The following is a 20,506-nucleotide window of genomic DNA, read 5'->3' as shown; positions in this document are numbered from 1 at the left end:
AGGAAGAGTGGCTGTGCGTGACAGAAATAAATGGAGAGAAATTGTGAATGAATAAGTGATGACGCAGCCCTGAGGGGATATTCTCCCGCTTTTGGTCTGATCAGCTAGTCAGGTCAGGTGCGGGTAAGGGGATGGGTCTGTTATGATGTGGCAGGGGTAAACCAGTTCTGCTGTCGGGCCCTGCTGTGGATGTCACTGATTGCATTGCGCAGTTGACCCTTGTGCGTTGTGATGCAGTGAGGATCTGTCCGTTCTCCCCTTTGGGGCTAAGATGCGAATAAATGTGTTTGAATGGATGAGTAAATGGAGAGTGAGTCGTCCTGTCTCGGCTACCTCCCTTTCCTTGGGGGAAGCAGCCTAGGTATATAGATAGATAGATAGATAGGACTTGTCACTAGCTTAGGCAGTTTAGCTTTTAAAATACGAGTCAGGTAGGCAAGGTACTCACTGTCTTATGTTTCAATACTGTGTTGTAAATTATTTCAAATCCAAATAAATTGAACAAGCAGTCCTTAATTCGAGGAGACTGCCACAACCTTTTATCGGTGTACAGACTGGCAATCCTTCCGTGAGCAGGGTACTGCATGCAAGGAAGGTAGTCCATGGCCACAGAAGGGCACATACACAGCTTGTAATATCGCCAAGGCTAAGTTTAATTTGTGTAAGACTACCTCTACATCCCAAAAGGAGTAGAGTCGGTATCTAGTGTATTGTTTATGACGAGACTGGCTCAAGATGTGATGTACGAATCAAAAGTATGTGATGCTGGAGAGGCACGCCATGCCTTCATGTGGGGACACCAATATAAATGCCGTGCATCTGAACTGTGTGTTTGCACGAACTTCCCTCAACCACGTCTGCCATTAACACCATTTTCTTATATTACCACAGAAGAAAATGGAACTATTACATCTGCACCAAACTACTGCATTCTGTGCTCAGCGGACATTACTTCTCATGTGCAGAGAAATAACTACCCAGATCCGTCTGAATAAAATTTATAACTGGCGAAATACAACAAAAACCGTCTCTACTAATGCGTTTCAGGTGGTTCAACTTTTATTCGTCAAAATTTGGGACGATACTTATTTCTCTCTGTACCCTTCCTGTTTGACCATCAGCGACAATGTTCAACTGAGTGTTTGGGTATGTAAGGAATGGTGAATAATCTAGAGAGAGAGAGAGAGAGAGAGAAAAAAAAAAAACTAACAAGCTTGTTTTACCATCGCCCTTAACCATATGCACTTGCCTCTAAATCATCCAAGGTTTTAAAAATGTAGTACTTGCCACTCCTTGATGTTCTGTATCATTTTTTTTTTTTTTTTAATGTTGCACTCTCTCTATCTCTCTCTCTCTCTCTCTCTCTCTCTCTCTCTCTCTCTCTCTCTCCACAAGAAACATCTTTAAATATCGTGAATGTCACGTGTGGTAATTAAGAGTGTTATAATTACACAATGCGACGGAGTAGTCATGCAAGTACTGTACAGTAGTGTACGACCACCGGCTGACATGGATTGCCAGTAAACAAACGCAACGCATTATGAAACGTTCATTCAAATTATTACAAGAGGGTCCGAATATCAGTGAGTAATGTACGTTAACCAAAGATCTATGTTCAGTCCCGCTAATTTCAAACAACTGGTGTTTACTGGTGTGCTATGAGAGATGGAATGTCAACCTGGAGGGGCAAGAGTAACCACTGCACACACCAGACTCGATCCTGCATTTCATTATTTATTTATTCAGTACGGTAAATGAAAGTAGACAGGCAAACATTACCATGATCAATTATAGTCAGGAAACCCTTAATACATACTGTCTTAATACGTACCCGGTACTGTATTACTCAAGGAAACCACAACACGTACGTTAGTTTGTGGCCTTCCACTATGAAACATGTAGCCTTCATATTCCTGGTTTTAAATATTCGTATAGGTAAACTTGGGTATATCCGCATTGGTAAACGTAGGTATATTCACACAGGTGAACCGGTGTGTCAGATCAGGCAGTGGGAAACGGGTAACAAAACTGATGGTAGTACACTAGTAGGGGACTAATGCTCTACACTGAGTATGAAACTGTCAGTTTCCATACCATACTGTATAAGGACTACCGTACAGTACCACTAAAATGTTTATTTGTGGCAATTCCTCTCAAGGCCAGGCAGCTTGGCGGTAGGTCTGAGATAGTGTTATTCTATACAAACTGTTGACTGATGAACGTGGAACACTCGCCACTGAACTTTTTCGACGAGTCCTCGAGTGACCACGACGTTTGGTAAGTAATGGAAATTTCCCAGCTACATGCTCCATCCGCTAATGCATGTTAAAATCGGATTGATTTGATTTGGCTGCGTTAGGTTTCATTTACTTAGGTTATGGATTGGTTTGTTTCCTACTGTACCAGAAATAAGTAATAACGGACAGAAATGACCTGGTGAATCTCTCTCTCCTTTCTAAGTACTAAAAACGTCTGCAACAGTAAAGTCATAAAAACCCCGTATAATTCAAACAAAATATTGTAAAGTGACACGCAGTCACATTAAAAACCTTGAAATATCTCTCAATCATGCATCTAAATACTATGAGACGGTACATCAAATGCAGGTATGACCAACTGATCTTGTGTCTGATCAGGCTTTCTTGAAACATCCGGAATGGCATGGCGTCATGGCGGAGATGAACACCCCCATTGATGGCCATTTAAAACCGCGATTCCTGTTCCACCATAAATAATTAAACTAACACCGCATAAATTCAGCTCCCTGCTTCTAGAACACTACGAGTACTATTTTATGTCGTACAGAGCAAGAGTTCTTCAAAATTACTTACAATTCGTCTGGGAAAAGCTAGGCGCAACCAGCCGATGCTCGTAAACATGACGGCTCCTCAGGTTAGCGCAGGTTCCTGAGGTGAGGTGCTACTTCCTCTAAAAAATCGCAAGAACGTTACCAAATACAAAAATCTCCGAAAACTTGCTAAAAAACAAATTTTTAATTCTACTAAACTGATGAAGCATTGTAGACATGTCTAGACTAATTTACCCAGAGTTAGGGCATTCCTCGACCTTCAAACCAAGACTGGCCCAGGAATGGAACCATGAGCCAGACGTCTATGGTCAACAGGACAAATTTTCATATGAAAACTATGGTTTCAAGCCTATATACAGTACAACAATATCTGCTTAGTGGCTCATTTTCAGAGGAGGAACGTCACTGCCTTGGAGAAAAGTCTCATTATCCTCATCGGGTACCTAACAAAGTACGGTTGAGACATTTTAAACTTGGATTATCGCTTAAAAGACAATATACTGTACATATTTAAAATACTGTAAGTACTCGTTATATGGGGAATATGTTCCTAATTATAACAACGTTTACCGTAAACGTCTTGAAACTCTAAGGTAGGGGGGAACCTACGGGCACTGTAACAGTGGGACTTCACCCCCTCATGCTGTCACCAAACAACTTCATTCATCATAGTGCAAACCTTCTGTAGTACAAAAGGCCTCTCATAGTGAATAAAATCATCTGGGGGGTGGCAAAAAAAAAAAAAAAAAAAAAAAAAAAAAAACTGAAAAGGTTACTAGGCAATAGTCTTTCTTATCAGCAAAACAGGACGTCAAAAAAGGCAGCACACAGCGAGAAGTATTGCACCAGTTTGCCAATACGATAGGCAGCTTCCTGTGTCGCATGGGATGGTAATCAAAATAAAGGACTGTAATCTAAGGAGGCACCCAGCATTCGTTCCTTACTAGTTTATTTATGCATGCTGCCCAGCAGTATGTCCTCTGCTTTGTGCAAGTAATATTTGTTGCAACAAAATGACATGGATAACATACAAGCAGTTGCACACCTACAGGGCAGCCTGGGCCCTTGTCTGACCTTTGACCCATTTGAAATTTCAGGTTACTGTATTTAATGTGAGCACACTGTATCAGTATGTAGCAGGCAAGTAACCACTCCTGCAGAGTCATCCCATGCAGTAAACCGACGTTCCCACACAGCTGACAGCACCTTGTTACAGTGAACTGCGGGAAAAAAGTGTGAGGTTTGGCTCCTGGATGGATCTCGCGTTTGCGTCCCTCTACCCAGTTAATTGGGGCACCACAGCATTATTTGGTTATATGGTTACCACCCAGCATTGTAAATGGTTTCCTGGGATATGGGAAGCCATTAGGCTTGTCACTCAGTGTAATGCCACCTGAAATAGAGAGAAGAGTAATAAATCCTGACAACAAGGAACGGGAGAGGTAGGAAGACAGGAGGGCAGGCACGGAAACAGAAATAAAGGTGAGGGAAGAAAGCAGCACTACATCAAGTGAGTGGATGATGGTTGCCACCACCTACCACCTAAAATGCCCAATGAAATGAACCATTAGAGCCTCTGGAATTCTGGCTCAACCTCACGGTCTTAATCATCTCTAAATATATGGATAATTTTTCTACATAGGTGCTTTTCACATTACAGTACCTGCCAGATAGAGGCAATTCATCCAGCATCAAGTTAAAGGAGCTAAATATCATACCCAAAACATGAAACATACCTCTGGAAGTGCTATGGCTGATGTGATGGAAAGCAGGCATTACTGATGCTACCACTGGCTGTATTAGATATAGGCTGTACGTAGACTATTGAAGATGATACCTTACTTGGTAAACTAGGGCTTGTGTGGAGATAGTAAAAGGAAACTTAACTCATGCACTATAAGGATCACACTTAAGCTGAAAAGAAAAAATAAAAGTGTGGGTAAAGCAGTAGGGAAAAATAAAGTACAGAATGTTATGGTATTGAAAGTATTGAAGAAGACTGTCTCTAACCCCTTCAATGATAGAAGTTTATCCTGGTTGAAAATAATTTTATGCAAGTAGCAAAAACAAGAAATAAAAAATATCATTCTCATACTGAGAGGCTTAATTACTTAAACCTGAGGCTGTATTCTTGCTTTTTATTTTGTCTACAGCATGATGATTTCAACTGCCTCAGGAGAAACCTCTCTGGTTGAAAGGAACAAGGGTGAATATTATGTTATTAATCAGTACAAGACCCTAATATGGTACTGAACTAAGAAAAAAACTTTAACCATGAACCTACCTACAACTTCCTCATGCACACTCTCTTTCTATTGCTTCATTATTTATTGCCATACCAGGACTGTAATGGCTATTCAATCCAGACATTTAAGTTGAGGGTGACCAGTCCTCATCCCACTGACATTAAGAGAACAATAAGCCCATAGCCATCCTTAGGATTAAATCCTTAAGGGTCAATTCATCCATCATCAGACCCAGAACTGCCCCATATGAAGCGTAGGGGCCCAAGGCAATGCTACTTAGTCCAAACATTTAATGTGTGAGTGAGCAGTTGCGTCCTCCTTAGTGGCATTATGTGAGGAAAAACTCAACCATCCCTTAGAAGGGACCTGTATATGCCACATCTGGTTCGAATGCCCTGACTTACAACACCATGTCTAAAAAAATTCTGTATTGTAACAGCAACATTGCCAATGCAATAAGTCAGTGAACAGCATGACAGCCCACCCTTGATTTCCCTGCATGTACTAGAGAACTGTTCCACAGAGAGGAAAGTACACATGTGCAACAGGGGTTGTGTCACTCTGGGAGACAAAATGATGAGTGAACACTGACACGTTTATTTGTGGATTATAGTACAAAATATTACAACACAGGAGTGATGCATGGATAGAGTAGTGTGTATTTTGTGTTATAGTAAATGTCACTATGATATACAGGTTTCAGTTTACCTCAGAAATCACTATCATTACACAGATTTGATATTAGATGCTGTTTCTTTAGGTGACTGCACATACATTATGGGTTACAAAGTACAAAACAGTACTGTATGTTAAATTTTTACATTACTAATGCAAGTATACTATATCGTGGCATTTAAACCCTTCAGTTCTACATTTCTTTTCCACTTCATTCTTGCAACTTAAGGATGATTTTCTGCAGCTTAGGAGAAACTTTCTGAACTAGAAGTATACCCTCCATTACCTCTTTCACTACTGAGTCTTACGTCCTTTCTCAGTCACAATAATGTCCCTTCTCAGTCACTTTAATGTCTTTTCCAGTTTATAAGTCACCTCCACATATCTGCTTCATGTATCTCACTCAATTAACCTTTGATTTTGCCTTCCTTTCTACCATTAACTTTCTCTACCTGAGTGCCATATGGTTTTTGTCACCTGGCACTAGAAGGTTCAATCAATCAATCAATGGATCAGTCAATATTTCACTCTTGTAGCACTCTCCCAAACTGAAGAAAATTGTATGGAAGTAGCAAGAATTAAAAAAAAAAAAAAATCCTAGGACTGAAGGGACTAAAGGTAACATGAGGTAACACTGTATATTTGGAAACTTCCAAGATCAAAAGCTGAAATTTAAGACAAGCCATGCCAAACTCCTGAGTGACATACAGTTTATCCAAAAGGCCAAACAGTGGAAATACATACAAAGGACCTTATATATGCAAAGTTAGTCATAACACTTATAGAAATCATACAAACTAAGCATTTTCCTTCTTGTATAACTTCCAAAAGGGTATATTTTTCCAGTGCCTGAAGTGAATAAATTACACTTGTCCCCCAAATCCAGTGCATAGTTAACGGTTATTAAAGAATAACTGAATACACAGCAGAGTGGATTTATTCAGGTATACTCTGCTAGGAATAATTCTGGTTGGATTAGTATTACAGAATGATTATAAATGTTTAATTGAAATATAAATTTTCAACCCCTCAGGCACTGGTGCAATGTGCAATCAAGAAGTTTCAAAATCATGTTACATAAAGTCTCAATCCTGATTTTGTTTTTCATTAAATCAGTGAGTTCCCCATTAAGGTAATATCCATCATCAATGTTAATTTACCCGAGCCACGGATAACCTTTCTTTGGATGCAACTCTGTATATACGGTATATCCTATATTCACCACAGTCATATGCCCGACACACATGGCTGCCTAGAAAAGCATACTCTTAGCATTTCCAGTTGAAGAAGTATAAATTCGGTATAGAATTTATCCAACACACCAACTAAACTGACTATACACGTATAAAAAAGTCAGCTTCCTTGTATTTATATTGGATTGAAGGTCTAATCCCTTGTCTTTCACGCAGGAGACTACTTAACTGTGGTATCAAAATCTATTACCCGGTTCATTAGGTTAAGTGTGGATATGGTGAATTGGCAGCCAAGTGGTCAGAGGATGAGTGTGGCAGGTAAAGAGTATGCTGGTAGTTGTGAACTGGCTATGTACACAGTGATCATGAACCTCTCACTGGGTCATCTTTTAAAAATGTTACTTTTGCAACCTTTGCAAATCTTCACTCATCATTCACATTTATACAAAATAAACAATCACACAAAATACATACACTCATGGCACATCCTCTCCTACATTCACTGACGTACATACATATTTGCATGCACACACACACAAGCAGCACATTAAAATAGAGGCTCACTCCCTTTATTCAGGCAGGAAAATCACCATTTAAGATACAAAAGCTAGCGGCAGCAGCAGCAATAGGATTGGCCTCATCAAAGCCAATATATTATAGCAAAATACTGGAAGAGTTAAATTATTTCTCCTAATCTTACAAGATGGCCAGCGGTCCAAGATGATTCGGCCAGTTCAATACTCAGTACAAAAACTCGACCTATAGGCTTTGTGTTTCCAGGCCGCAGGAGACCATCGACCTAACCTTATAGTTACCTCTCTCTCTCTCTCTCTCTCTTACCTGACTTACTTCAGGAACACATTTCAGAGTATAATGCAGCGGGTCCTCGTTATATGTGACCCTTTTTATGTTGCCTTTTGCTATCAAATCCATGGTAAAGTGGTTATTACAGAATATTGACTGCTGAAGTTCTGCTGCCACAATTAAGGCTGATTTGTCAGTTTCCCTAATCTGCAATGGTTACCAGCTGCATGAAAAAAATAAAGTTATCATTCTGGAACACATACCTCATATATAATAAGGACGATTTGAGCAGTAAGCCCTTATTATGTATGTTGCAGATGTGTTACGAAACATCACGGCTTTTTCCACACAGCTGGTACTGTAAACAGAAGGAAATTAAATAGTCAGCTTTAATGGTAGCAATGGAACTTTAACAGATATTCTTTTTGTTATTCACTTTGGATGTAATGGCAAAATAAGGACATAAAAAGGACACCACATACCAGGGACATACTGTAAACATCTTTGGACAAAACTGAGCTCCATGAAATTATTGGAAGGAAAAGACGCTCAGGAAAGGATGACTAGAGAACCATAGCAATTCCTTTCTGTTTATCTCTGAGTTAAAAAAAAAAAGGTGGGGGGGTTAAAATCAGTTCTTATGCAAAACAGAAAACTAAATCTTATCTCCCTTCCGTCCAATGACGAGCATTTTATTTTATTCTTAACCTCCAAATCGTTTACTCAGTTTATGTGAGACTTTTCTGAATGAAGGGGTTAGATATAGCCTCATTTCACTCCCTTACAACTGGATACAGTATTCTTCATAAGATGAATAAAATCATCTGGAGGTAGAAAGAATAAACTATAAAACGTCATCATCAAAGTGAAAAGTAAAGAGGTTTGTAAAGGATTCTGGGTTTGATGAGTATAATGGAAGGCATAATCCCAATCTACTATCACCCAATCCAGTATGATGAAAAAGGGATCACAAATGGTTTAAACTATCCGATTTTCAAGTCTACGGTGAAAAAATTAATTTCAATCTCATTTTCTTGTTACTCTACCCCACACCATCCAACGCCAACACCAGAGGGAGCAGAAAACCGAGGGCATTTGGAGAGATGTCTGGCAGCTTAGCCTACGGACTGATGATGGTGGCGGAAACTGTTGTCAGGAACCCCCACTACAACCACTGAAAATGGAGAAGAAATGTACAATATCTCTTTATTTTGTTGCCTTTAAGAATCACTATAACAGGAGAAATATAAGTTATCTTTCACTATTCTGTTGCCTTCCATCCATTCAGTAACCAGAGAGAAACAGAGGAAGATGTGTATGTTATCTATCTATCTATCTATTGCCAGATGCCATAATCCCGTAAGGGGTGGCCATTTGACTTTGAGTTATTTGTTTTATGGGGAGGGGCACTAACCCTCCACCCACCTACTTGTTGACACGTAGGGAGCATGTATTGTTTGGTTATAAGGTTACCACCCAGTATTGTAAATGGTTTCTTGGCTTACAGGAAACCATTTGGCTTTGTCATTCAATGTAAAGCTACCTGTAAAGGAAAGAAAAGCAATAAGAAGTGACATGAGAGATGGGAGTAATAGAAAGAGAGGAGGGCAGGCACAGAAAAAGAATTATAAAAGATAAGGAAGAAGTAGGCAGCACTACAACAAGTGAGTGGATGATGGTCTCAACCACCTACTACTAATACTTTATCTAATTTGTTGCCATTCATTTGCTCAAAACTACATACACACAGAGGAAGAAAAGATGTACATTGCATCTCATTATCTGGCTGCTTTCTTCCACTAAATAACCGCATAGAAGCAGAGATAAAACGTAAGTCACCTCTCACTATTCTGTTACCTTTCATCCATTTGCTAACTTTACACCACACTGTATAACTGACTACTGTATTTTTCTCAGGAAATTCAAAAACTTAAATACAATGAAGAATAAGAACAAACACAGCTTACATATTTTCTGTTTTTTGGCAGCTACAGCGGATGAAACTATTTGTCCAAGAACATTATTCACTACCTACAATTTTCATCACTTTGTTCCAGATCCCTCCCTCCCTTCCTGTACTATGAGCTCACCAAAAAGAAAGAAGGCAGGAATCAGATGAAGTTCCCCGACAATCGGACAGGGATGCTTTGATGTATGTGGATGTAATGATTAAGGGAAGAACTCCAAGAAAGGTGAAGTGCTTCATGAGAGAAAACTGGTTCAAATGGCTCTGAGTAAAACGATGATCAAGGATGGGGAGAAAAGATATTTAGGAATGTAAAAGGGAGAAAGTCTAATATGCATGAATAAGTGAGGAAAAAGACAGGAGTTGCAATGTTCGTGAAAAAGAGTTTTGAGACTGTGCAAGCAAGTGCAGGGTTAAGATGGATTCAAATGTACTGCACAGTAAAAAAAAAAAAAAAAAAAAAAAAAAAAAAAAGGGGGGGGGGGATTGCGTGTTGGTGAACTTTTGCTTGTGATAGTGCTCTACATATACTGTATTATAAATGAAACTAAACAAAGATATACTGACACATCCATAGTATGTGGAAAGAAGTTTTATAAGGTTAACACACCTTAAAGACCCTACGATGTGTCTATCTTTACGAAAGGCACATAGCCAGGGTCAAAACCAGAGTCGCCAAGCTGAGTATCACACGTTCACATCCACTCACGGCTGACGACTGGTATGCCACTTCTGTTTGGGAAAGAGAATACATATTTAGAGTTGTATTCTGTTTGACAATGGAGAATTTTGTAGTGCCTCTTCCAAAGCAATATATTTTCCATCCAACACTTTACTTTTTATGTATACCTGCTTGCATCAGTAACATACTAGAAGATTTATTGAAGTGTGATGTGCAAAAAAAAAAAAAAAAGGCTGAGGAAAATGCATCACAAAATCTCTTAAACATACTATAAACACAGCCCTTAGTACCATTTACTCTTCTGTAATGTTAAGTGATATGTGAACAAATAAAGAAAGAAAATGTATAGAAAGTGCTGTAAACAGAAAATTAATATACATCACTGACCAAGTCAACAGGAAATTTTGAACTGTGCTAATTACTGTCTAGGCTACCTCTGGTAATTCACTGATAACCAACCTAATCTGAGTACTGCACACTTTATCCACACAAAACTTGTATGGAATCAATGCAAACCTGAAATATCAATACCTTCAAAGTGTCACATACGGCCAGATGATCAAAGGGTAATATCTAAAAATGAAAGTACAGTTGTCACCCATAATTCCTGTTCACCCTTTGCCCCTCTCTTTTGGTGCAGGAAAGTCACAACCATGATTTCATGCTGACTAAGGACATGTTGGCAGTTTGAAGCTTTCCTGAGCTGCATGAGTAACACCATCACCATGGTGCTGGAGAGATGCCTTCATGTGGTGGCATTGATATAACAGGGTTGAACAGCTGCCCTGTTAAAAAAATGTGCCTCAACTCCCTCCCATCCCATCCCCCAAACGGGGAATGGTGGACTGAAGGAGAAGGGCAACTTAACCTGCAGTTCTCTGGGTTCACATTCCAGATGAACCTGGGGCTACTACTACTCACAATGTCATTGTGACACATTCCTATTTCTCATGTAGTCCACCAAAGCTTTGAACGACCATCTTCATGCTCAATAAAATGTCTTTGTTCAATGTGACACACTGGCTATGATGTCCTCCCACCCAGAGGTCACTGCTGTTGCTCTACCCCGGTCAGTCTGTCAGAGCAGACCCATCAGCGACAAGCAAACAGCCACCTTCCTGTGGCAGACAATGCCTTGCCTGCATTGGAACAGGGTCCTTCCACTGGACAAGGTGCATGAAAATCCACCCAGGAGTAGGACTAGAGGGTGAGCAGAAACTATGAGTCATCACTGTACATCTGCTAATGGAATAAAGAGGAAAGACTTAAAAGAATGAAATTATACAAAACCCACCAAAAACTGTTGTAAATAATTACATGAATAATGGGTAATGCCTCATGTATGATATCATATTGTCAGTAAACGACTGCTGGCCAGACTAATAAAAAATGCAATGTGATACAAACGAAAACTGTCTGAATGATACCCCCAAACTAAAAAGATACAAAAGAATACACAAATTATAAGCAATGTTTTGTACTTAATACATTATGAATTTAGGTTAGTTAAGCATGCAAGTTAGTGAGCACTGGTTATTAGTTGTCCAATAAAAAACTAATCATTAACTACAGAATCCTAATAACTATACATGTGAGAGTTAGAAATGGTTAGTACTGTACAGATCATTAATCAATCAAACCACATTACTCTTACATTATATTCTAATAACTAGATCTATAACAAGATGTATCAATGCTGCTTGTCTGAAATTTACAGAGTGAGTTACAAACAGGGAATGCATACTTTAGAGGGAAAATTAACACAATAGAAACTACACAAAAAGACCTGTATGTGAGAAATTATTCCCCTGTATTGTATGTACGCTACAAAGGTAAATGTAAATACAGTACTCTGAAATCTTGTAAAAGAAAGCTGAAGACAAAATTGATACATGTAAATCCACTTATCAAGGAAGAAATTATACAGACTTTTAAACAAAACACAGTGTAGAAAAGCACATTGAAATCTTTATAAATGATACGATATGAAATAATGTGCTACTGTACTCTGTTTCCGATTGTTAGATTTCTGTCAACTCAACAAAATCATCTGATATTCACTGACGCAGATTCCTGGTTACTAGAGATACTTTTGAACCTTCTGATTTCTAAGCTTTCTTGCAGTTTGGCAAAATCTTCTAGTGTTTGTCTGAAAAAGTATCCACATGTACTATCTGCAGAGAAAAGGTTAAGGACGGCCAAAGATTACATTAAATTCTTATTTCTTTCTTCACTGCTCTACCTAGGTCATAAAATTATTTCTCAAAACATACAAAAGTATTAATTACCCTGAATGGCTAGCACAGAGGCTGAACTAGTTTCCATTTACAAATCCTGTACAGTATTTGGTGAAACACATCTAAATGCCCTATCATTACTCTTCCATGTGAGCAAAGGCCATAGAAAAAATTTTCAAAGAAATTATATATGGACATTAAAATCTAGGTTGTTCTATAAACAACACCTTCACAAAATCCAAAACCAAAATTTCCAGGGGGGGGGAGGGGGAATATCAGGAACCAAATGCTTCTATAAAGTATTAAAACAGTCTTATTATTGCTTGTAGTACTGTATATGGTTCTTATGTAACATTAATATTTGGTTTCAGCACAGCATTATGGTACACTCACAATATTTGCTTTCAGTATAGCATTATGGTACACTCACAAGCCAATGTCTCTGCTTACCCACTACCCCTATCTTTGGCTGCTAGAAAATCATGGTCAGGGTTAAACACCAAACAATGATCTATTAATATCCAGTGTTAGGGTGACTCAGTACAAACTTTCAAATCCAAAATGCTCAAGTCCAAAGGCTTTATGGAAATTGCAAATTTTCAGAAAGTTACATCATAATGATAATTAAAATGAAAATCATGTAATGAATGGCCTACAGTGCCATGAACATTAATTATATTACAGTAATGTACTTTTACAAAATTTATCACACATTCTCATTTTTTAATCTCCCATGGAAACAAATGAATAAAAAAAAAAAATTCAAATATGCTTTAATTATGCAAGAACAGGTGATAACAAGCAGAGGTTTTCAAAAATTGAATTTTCAGCTCTGAGAAGTTACACTGTTGTTTCAAACTCTGCTAGACCACTCAAGAAATAATTTGCAGTAACACCTACTTGTACAGGCTAGAAAAAATTTAAATTATCGACACATGACTTTATTCAGTTTGATACCCTGTTTCTGACTTCCTTCCTGCCAATGACAGAGAGTAGAAGCAGAAATTATGGCTTACGAGTCTACAAATTTTCATGCTTATTCACTGATGCACAAGTGTAATTTTTTATGACCTTGTTAACAGTTCAGGAGCATGGGAGAAAAATGGGGAAATAAAGTTAAATATGGGATGAAACAGCAATATCTAACTATCCAGAGTTCATGTGATACAAAAATAATAAATATACAAGCAATCTTTTTTTTTTTTTTTTTTTTTTTTTTTTTTTTAAAGGATGCATTTCAAAATGTCACATCATTTTCCATACAACTGGCACTGTAAACTGTGCAAGAGTGGCAAATCAGCATTACAGGTAACAATGTAACATTAACTGGCAATGTTTCCGGTGCTGGAGAGAGATGTCTTCATGTGGTGGCACTGATATAACAATGCATCTAATGTGCACAGTTACACCAATGTCCCTCAACTCCCTCCCTACCCCCACAAAGGAGGAGGATGAACAGCAAAAGGAGGACAACTTCAGCCTGCAGTTTACTGGGATTACATTTAGATGAACCTGGGGATACAACTGCTACTACTAATCGGTACTTTACTGTGGACTTAACCCTTTCACTTTGATGACAACTTTGCCACTTCATTCTAACTCATACCTGACTACAGTATTTTATTCAGCTTAACAGATATTTCACACTCAAGGGGTCACATATACCCTTCACAGGAAAATTTCTATAAAACTGAATAAAATATCTGACAGTTGTAAAAGTAAAATAAGAAAGACATCAGCAGAATAAAGGCATCGTGTGGCTGAGTGAGTGTTTGGACTAGAACTCTAAATTTGTCTAAACCTTAACCTATTTACTGCAAGGATCTTATTTAATACCTAATATTCCCAGACAATTATAATTAACCCCTTTACTTCCAGTAAGGTACTGGAGATGGACAACTACATGTGGTGGCACTGATATAATTGTGCTGTTCCACTGTACAATTATACAACTGTCCCTCAGCTTTCTCCTTATCCCCCAACAGCAAGATTGTAGACTAACAATTGCTGTATCAACTTTTCAGGTGGTCTCTCCTGAGCTGGATAAACTCACCTTGTGGCTGCAAAGATAAAAAAGAAATACCTTATGCCACTGTAGGTGACATACAAAGAGCCCACCCATACGGAAAGTATTAATACCAGTAGTAGTAGTTGTAGCTCCTGGTTCACCTGAAATGTTAACTTAGTGGACTGCCTGCTAAAGCTGCCTTCCTCCTGCAGTCCACCATCTTCTTTTTGGGGGGATAGGAAGGGAGGTGAGGTGTAATGACCAAACTGAAACAACAAATTAATCAAACTGTCCTGGCCGAGATACGATCTTAGGCCCTCGCACTTCATAGGTGCGCATGTTACCACTGAGCCAGAGAGGATCCCCACTTTGCCTCTATGCTATGCGGGCTTTTATACACCCCATTACAGAGGGACAACTGTATAACCAGGAAACTCCACCACCCAGTTACTCTATATCAGTGCCATCATGTGAAGGCGTCCCTCTTCAGCACCCAAAAAGTATTAATGAAGGCAATATTTAGCCCTTTCATTTCAAAAGTCTCCCTTAAACTGAACAAAACAAGCTTAAGATGTAAAGATGATATGTAATATGATCTTGTCAGACTTAAGGGGTTAATGTGTATTGGCTGTATGGTATTTGTCCAATGTAAGGGATGCCATTAATATGTGAACTACAAACACAGTGTACAATTACACAGATAGCTATAGCTGACAACAAACAAACAGTGCCTGCCTTCTCCAACTGTCCATCTTAACTTGGTGGAGTGTTATGTTCTTTTGCAGTTTATTTCACATATCTCAATGGCAGAATGACAGTATGACTCTACATACCTTCCACCACACTCTTTCATGACTAGGACAATATTCTAGCGTTAATCTTTGCTACAGTTCGGTACAGTTCAGCAGGTGCTGGAAAGGAACACCATGTGGCAGCACAGATATAACCTGGCACCAGAGCTGGACTGGTTGCATGAACATCACTCAACTCCTATCCAGTCTCCCAAAAGGAAGATGATGGAATGCAGGAGAAAGCAACAGCAGCCTGCAGTCCGACAGGTGCACGTTCAGATGAGCTTGGGGCCATGACAACAACAACAACTACAATTCATCATTCAAGATGAAGAGATGGCAATTTTTGGCCAAGTTAAAGTGGACATAATATAGCAGTATACTCCAACCCTAATACTGTATTCCTGGATGTATGGCTACTGTCTGTACACATACTTCTCATCACATAAACACTGAATTTACTACCACCAAAAGGTGCATCTGATAATATAGAATATCCAGTTGTTGTAATTTCCACAGGATTTAGACATCATGAGAAACTGTATACAATAAAACACACCACATACTATAAGAGGAACAAAATGACACAACCTAGACCACAGAACTGGTCATATTCTGCACAAAATGAGTGGGGACACAAGAAAAGGACTGCACTTCCCACCAATCCAGTCACACACCTGCAAACAAACATCAAGCAATGGAACAGAAAACCAGCATGCTAAATGAGCTTGATATTGAAACAGATTAAATGGAAAAAAAAAAAATCAAACCATGTATCAAGAAAGTTTAGTCTACACCACCAGGCTCAGGTTAGTTCAGATTTGGGTAGGCTGGAATTCTAACCAAACACAGGAAAAAAAACTGCAACAAGGCAAAGTATATGCATAGATAGTTTGATATTTCAGAAAAAAAGAAATCAAAGCCCTTGCTGTTTTAGCTCACTTTATGGGATACTCTACGCTGATGAACTGGAAGCCTCAGCATTATTTCTGTTACAAAAGACAGTGTCACTTCAGTTAACAACACTTTGATGAAACTTTGCTTCTCCAGCCATGGCAAGTATTCCAGCCTGATGTAAACATGAGAGTTTGAGCAGAAATGCTTGGACATAGAAGAGCAGGGTAGAAGACGGCTTAAGCCGAAACAAGCCATAGTGTAGCAGGTTTGACGTCAGTCGCTCAGGGTAAACAAACAAACCTTTAACTGGCGCGATCTTCTCACTCTCCGGTGCCAAAGTGGTGGTAGTAGTGGTAGTAGTGGTAGTAGGGTCTTCTATACAACGGAAAAGGGACAATGTTTGACTAAGGGTGACTTACACACCCTGCAGTGTAAGAGGTCAGGCACCACTGGTATAATGCCTACACAGACACTCAACTTGCAAAACTTTGTTAGTCTTATTTCAATGTATGTAAGGTATATGAAAGAACAGAAGGAATCAACAGAAAATACTATATCTGGCCATTATTTTCTTAATGGTACAAAAAGTATATACTGTATCTTGACAAGCTGTGTGCCTGTGCAACCAAAATGGCAGAGGTGACTGGTCCCTAACACTAAAGGGTATCCAGGGTTGCTTAATGAACATGTAACATCACAAAGAAAGAGTGTCAGAGCAGCTTCTGACCAACAAAAGAGGAGAAAATATATACAATATACAGTATCCAGCTAGTTTAGTTAATTACGTTACTTCAATGAACTGGGCAATACTAATTGCTGCTATTGTGAATTCCGTACTTAATTAAAAATTATTAACAATAAGTATTTACAGTATTTATTTAAATATATAAATAAGGTACAGCAGTTGTACCAACAGTAAATTTCTTTATACAATGGTATTTTACTTGTTCCTAATCTTTACATTACTGTGATAAAAAACATTATAAGTGAAGATTTTTTTTTTCCCCCAAACAGTTTGAACACAAATACCGCAGAAAGTTTAGTTATGCTTCATTTTGTTTATTTCCAATAATAAAAAAGCAAACTATGAATTAAAAATAAACCTTTGTTAAAATTCAATATTGTTCTTTATTTATTCAGTGGGTGTTTTGTGTCAGCCATGATGTGTTATCCTAATACAGAAAGTGTATAACCCCGCCTTCAGTAAGGATAAATGATGTACTCCTAAACACCTGATATGACAATAAGTACAGGTACTGTATACTGTTTTGTACACAACAACTGGACATAAGGAGCCTACCCTACTGTGTGAGGAGGAGAATGATTGGTGGTTAAATGAAACAGCACTATGTATCTACAGTTACCATATTCTCAATCTGATGCACATTCAAATAAGCATTAAATATCATTGCATGTTATGCAGTCTCATGAAAGTGGATCTTGTGTACAGTACTGTATAAGGCAAACTACTGAAGCTCACCTGATAAAACAAACATAACAGCTACAATTAATGCAACTGGACAGAGAGGTTCACCTTAGTACCCAAGTACTAGATCAGAAAACACGTGACAGTACACACTTGAATGTGAAAATATGAGTACTTATGAATTCTGACTAAGACTATCAATGCATTAATTAATGTTATTCATGTCACTACAGTGGCCAGTCAGTAAAAAAACAAAATGCTCTTACGATATGTACAGTGCTGGAGATATGGCTTTGCAAAGCAGCCAGGGATTCCATTTTTATTTCTCACCTCATATGCTTACCGTCACAACAGTGTTATACTGTACTCATGTTTTTAAGTCTTATTTTGGCAACCACAATTAACACGTCATATTGTAAATCTCACCAGACGTCAAAGATGGATCTGAAGTGTTGAAACTCTCGCCTTTACCAGTGACTCGTATTTCTACAAGAACTTAATGCTTGAACACCATACTAACATTAAGGTAAATATGAAGTAAAGCAAGCAACTAAGATATTTCATTGCAAGATAAAAACTAAAAACAAAGTCTATGGGATGAGTGCACAATCCATTTGCAATAAGTTGAGCTGGGATAAAACTCTAATCAATCAATCACTATTTGCTTGTAATTGGGGACACACACAAACACGCATGGTTGTGTGTGCGCACACACACACACACACACACACACACACACACACACACACACACACACACACATACACACACACACACACACACACACACACACACACACACACACACACACAGTGAGGAAGCTCAAGCTCATACTAGAAAAATATGCCAAGCTACCATAACTTAAAACATATTTTTGATACTCTCACTCAGCCTCCCTCACTAAGTTGTAAATTATTTGCCTCAGTAATCCATCCTTGTAAGAGCCAAATTACTGTATAGGGAACTTCAATCTTCCCTCTTTTCAACTCCACGGCTGCTATGTGTCTTTATGAAGGCATATCTCTATAGCTCATGACATGCCTTCTGGAGTCTCATATATTTTTCATATTCTCTTAATTTCTTTATGGTATGATGAGCATGTTTATGTTTGATGAATGGTTAGATATGGCATGATGCAACCTTTGTCTTACATGGTGACCAGTAGTGGCTAAACAGTATTTCCTGACCACCATGGTGCTAGTCAGCACAATATGCTCTGATGGCCAAAAACATGAGGTCTTCAAATCATAACTACATGCGAATGGGGCATCTCAAGTCTACCACTCTGTTTTATTTGTAATTTAAAAGACTGATTTTTCTGATTACTGATTTTCATCAATGTATGGTAAGTATTATAAAACTTCTTAGTGAAAAAGGCCAATTTTTCCAACCTCTCTTAGGCATGCCACAGCCTAGGGGTTAAACAACATTAGAATTTATACCATCATATTTCTGGTGCACATATCATGCCCACAGATCCATCATTCATCCCATAGTTAGCAGTAACTACATATACTGTTTATCCTCCAGCAGCTACAAATAGAGTACCCCTACCCCCCCCCCTTTATTTTCTTCACCATGATAGTAATGTATTCATCTCATAAAGCATGTGCCTCCAGCCTCAGACACGATTCCAGGAAATGGCAACATTTAAAACGTGTTGGTAGTATGTCCTTTCATATGGCCAATGTTCATACTCTGCCCTGCAGATGTTGACACACACAAAGTCAATACACTTCCCTTTTCATATGCATCAATCTTCCTACAGACACTCATCTCCCATTCATGTTCTGCCAGTAGAGGGAAGAGCTAATTCTGGCTATATCACTCTCCCTCTTACAGAGAAGATCCAGTACTGCAGAGGACTTAATATGGAATGATACAGACATACTGAGACTAAAAATAATTCTCAATCTATAACAGAACAATCAGTTTCTGTTTACATTACTTTCCTCATTTCACTTCAAAATGTATATAGGCCCTATGATACTGTTAACACTCTTCTAAGTACGTAAAACTTTGCTTTAGCTCTTTGAAATATATCTGTACTGTATTAACATTCTTCTTGTTTAGTTACCTTTTCATAATGGACACTATATTAATGCTTGCGTAAAGGCTACACAAAAATAAGATCAAATGGTCCAACAAGTGACAATTTTTTTCTTACCAGTATTACACTTATACTCTGTGGAACTGAAAATATAAAAATTAATTAAACAACAGAAAGCAGATACTGTATGTAAAATAATGAATAGTCAATGAAATCAGAATAAAGATAGAAAAACATGACATCAAAGCTTCAAAAGAAATAGAGAGTTACCGCAAGAACATCTAAAATATTTGGTATGTTTAATGATGTTAAACTACCAAACATTACATGTATAGTATACCACATACTGTATTACTAGTGCAGTATATACAGTACAGATGAACACCAATTATCTGGACTGGCTGGGAACTAAACTTCCTTGATGGATAAGTGAAGTTTACTCTCATAGTAATACACAGAATCTCCTGAAGTAAGCATTCTGTTTGATGTATTTGCTTACCATACCTCATCAAGTGTAAGGAACACAAGCTCTGGAAAGTATGTAAGATAAATCACTAGGTTCACCTATTAAAAAAAAAAAAAAAAAAAAAAAGTCAGAAAGTATATCAAATTACATTATTGTGATGGAAGTGAAACTTGGACCTAAAGGTGGAAGGACACAAGTCAAGAGTGACAGCAGTAGAAATGAGTTATCTGAGAGGAGCATGAGGACTTACAGGGAG

General features: G+C 38.3%; 1 protein-coding gene across 2 annotated transcripts in view; it reads right to left on the bottom strand.

Moving 5' to 3' along the window:
• Window positions 1-5,636: 5,636 nt before the first annotated feature.
• The window catches only part of LOC145390872 (protein amalgam-like), a 468,170-nt gene continuing 453,300 nt past the window's right edge, over window positions 5,637-20,506 (bottom strand). Inside the window, exons 10-12 of one of the 2 annotated variants that reach the window (XM_080265860.1) lie at window positions 16,609-16,683; window positions 10,304-10,425; window positions 5,637-8,901 (exon numbers count right to left, since the gene is read on the bottom strand). In XM_080265860.1, coding sequence (XP_080121986.1) covers window positions 10,331-10,425; window positions 16,609-16,683 — 170 coding nt within the window. In that variant the 3' untranslated portion in view covers window positions 5,637-8,901; window positions 10,304-10,330. The remainder of the gene's footprint in view (window positions 8,902-10,303; window positions 10,426-16,608; window positions 16,684-20,506) is intronic. The other variant, XM_080266311.1, reaches the window with a different exon arrangement.

The sequence above is a fragment of the Coenobita brevimanus genome, chromosome 1 (assembly GCF_032717465.1).
Source record: "Coenobita brevimanus isolate Jiangsu-jjx chromosome 1, ASM3271746v2, whole genome shotgun sequence".
NCBI lineage: Eukaryota > Metazoa > Arthropoda > Malacostraca > Decapoda > Coenobitidae > Coenobita > Coenobita brevimanus.
The sequence above is the reverse complement of the archived record's forward strand: the minus strand, read 5'-3'. Positions and strand labels throughout refer to the sequence as shown.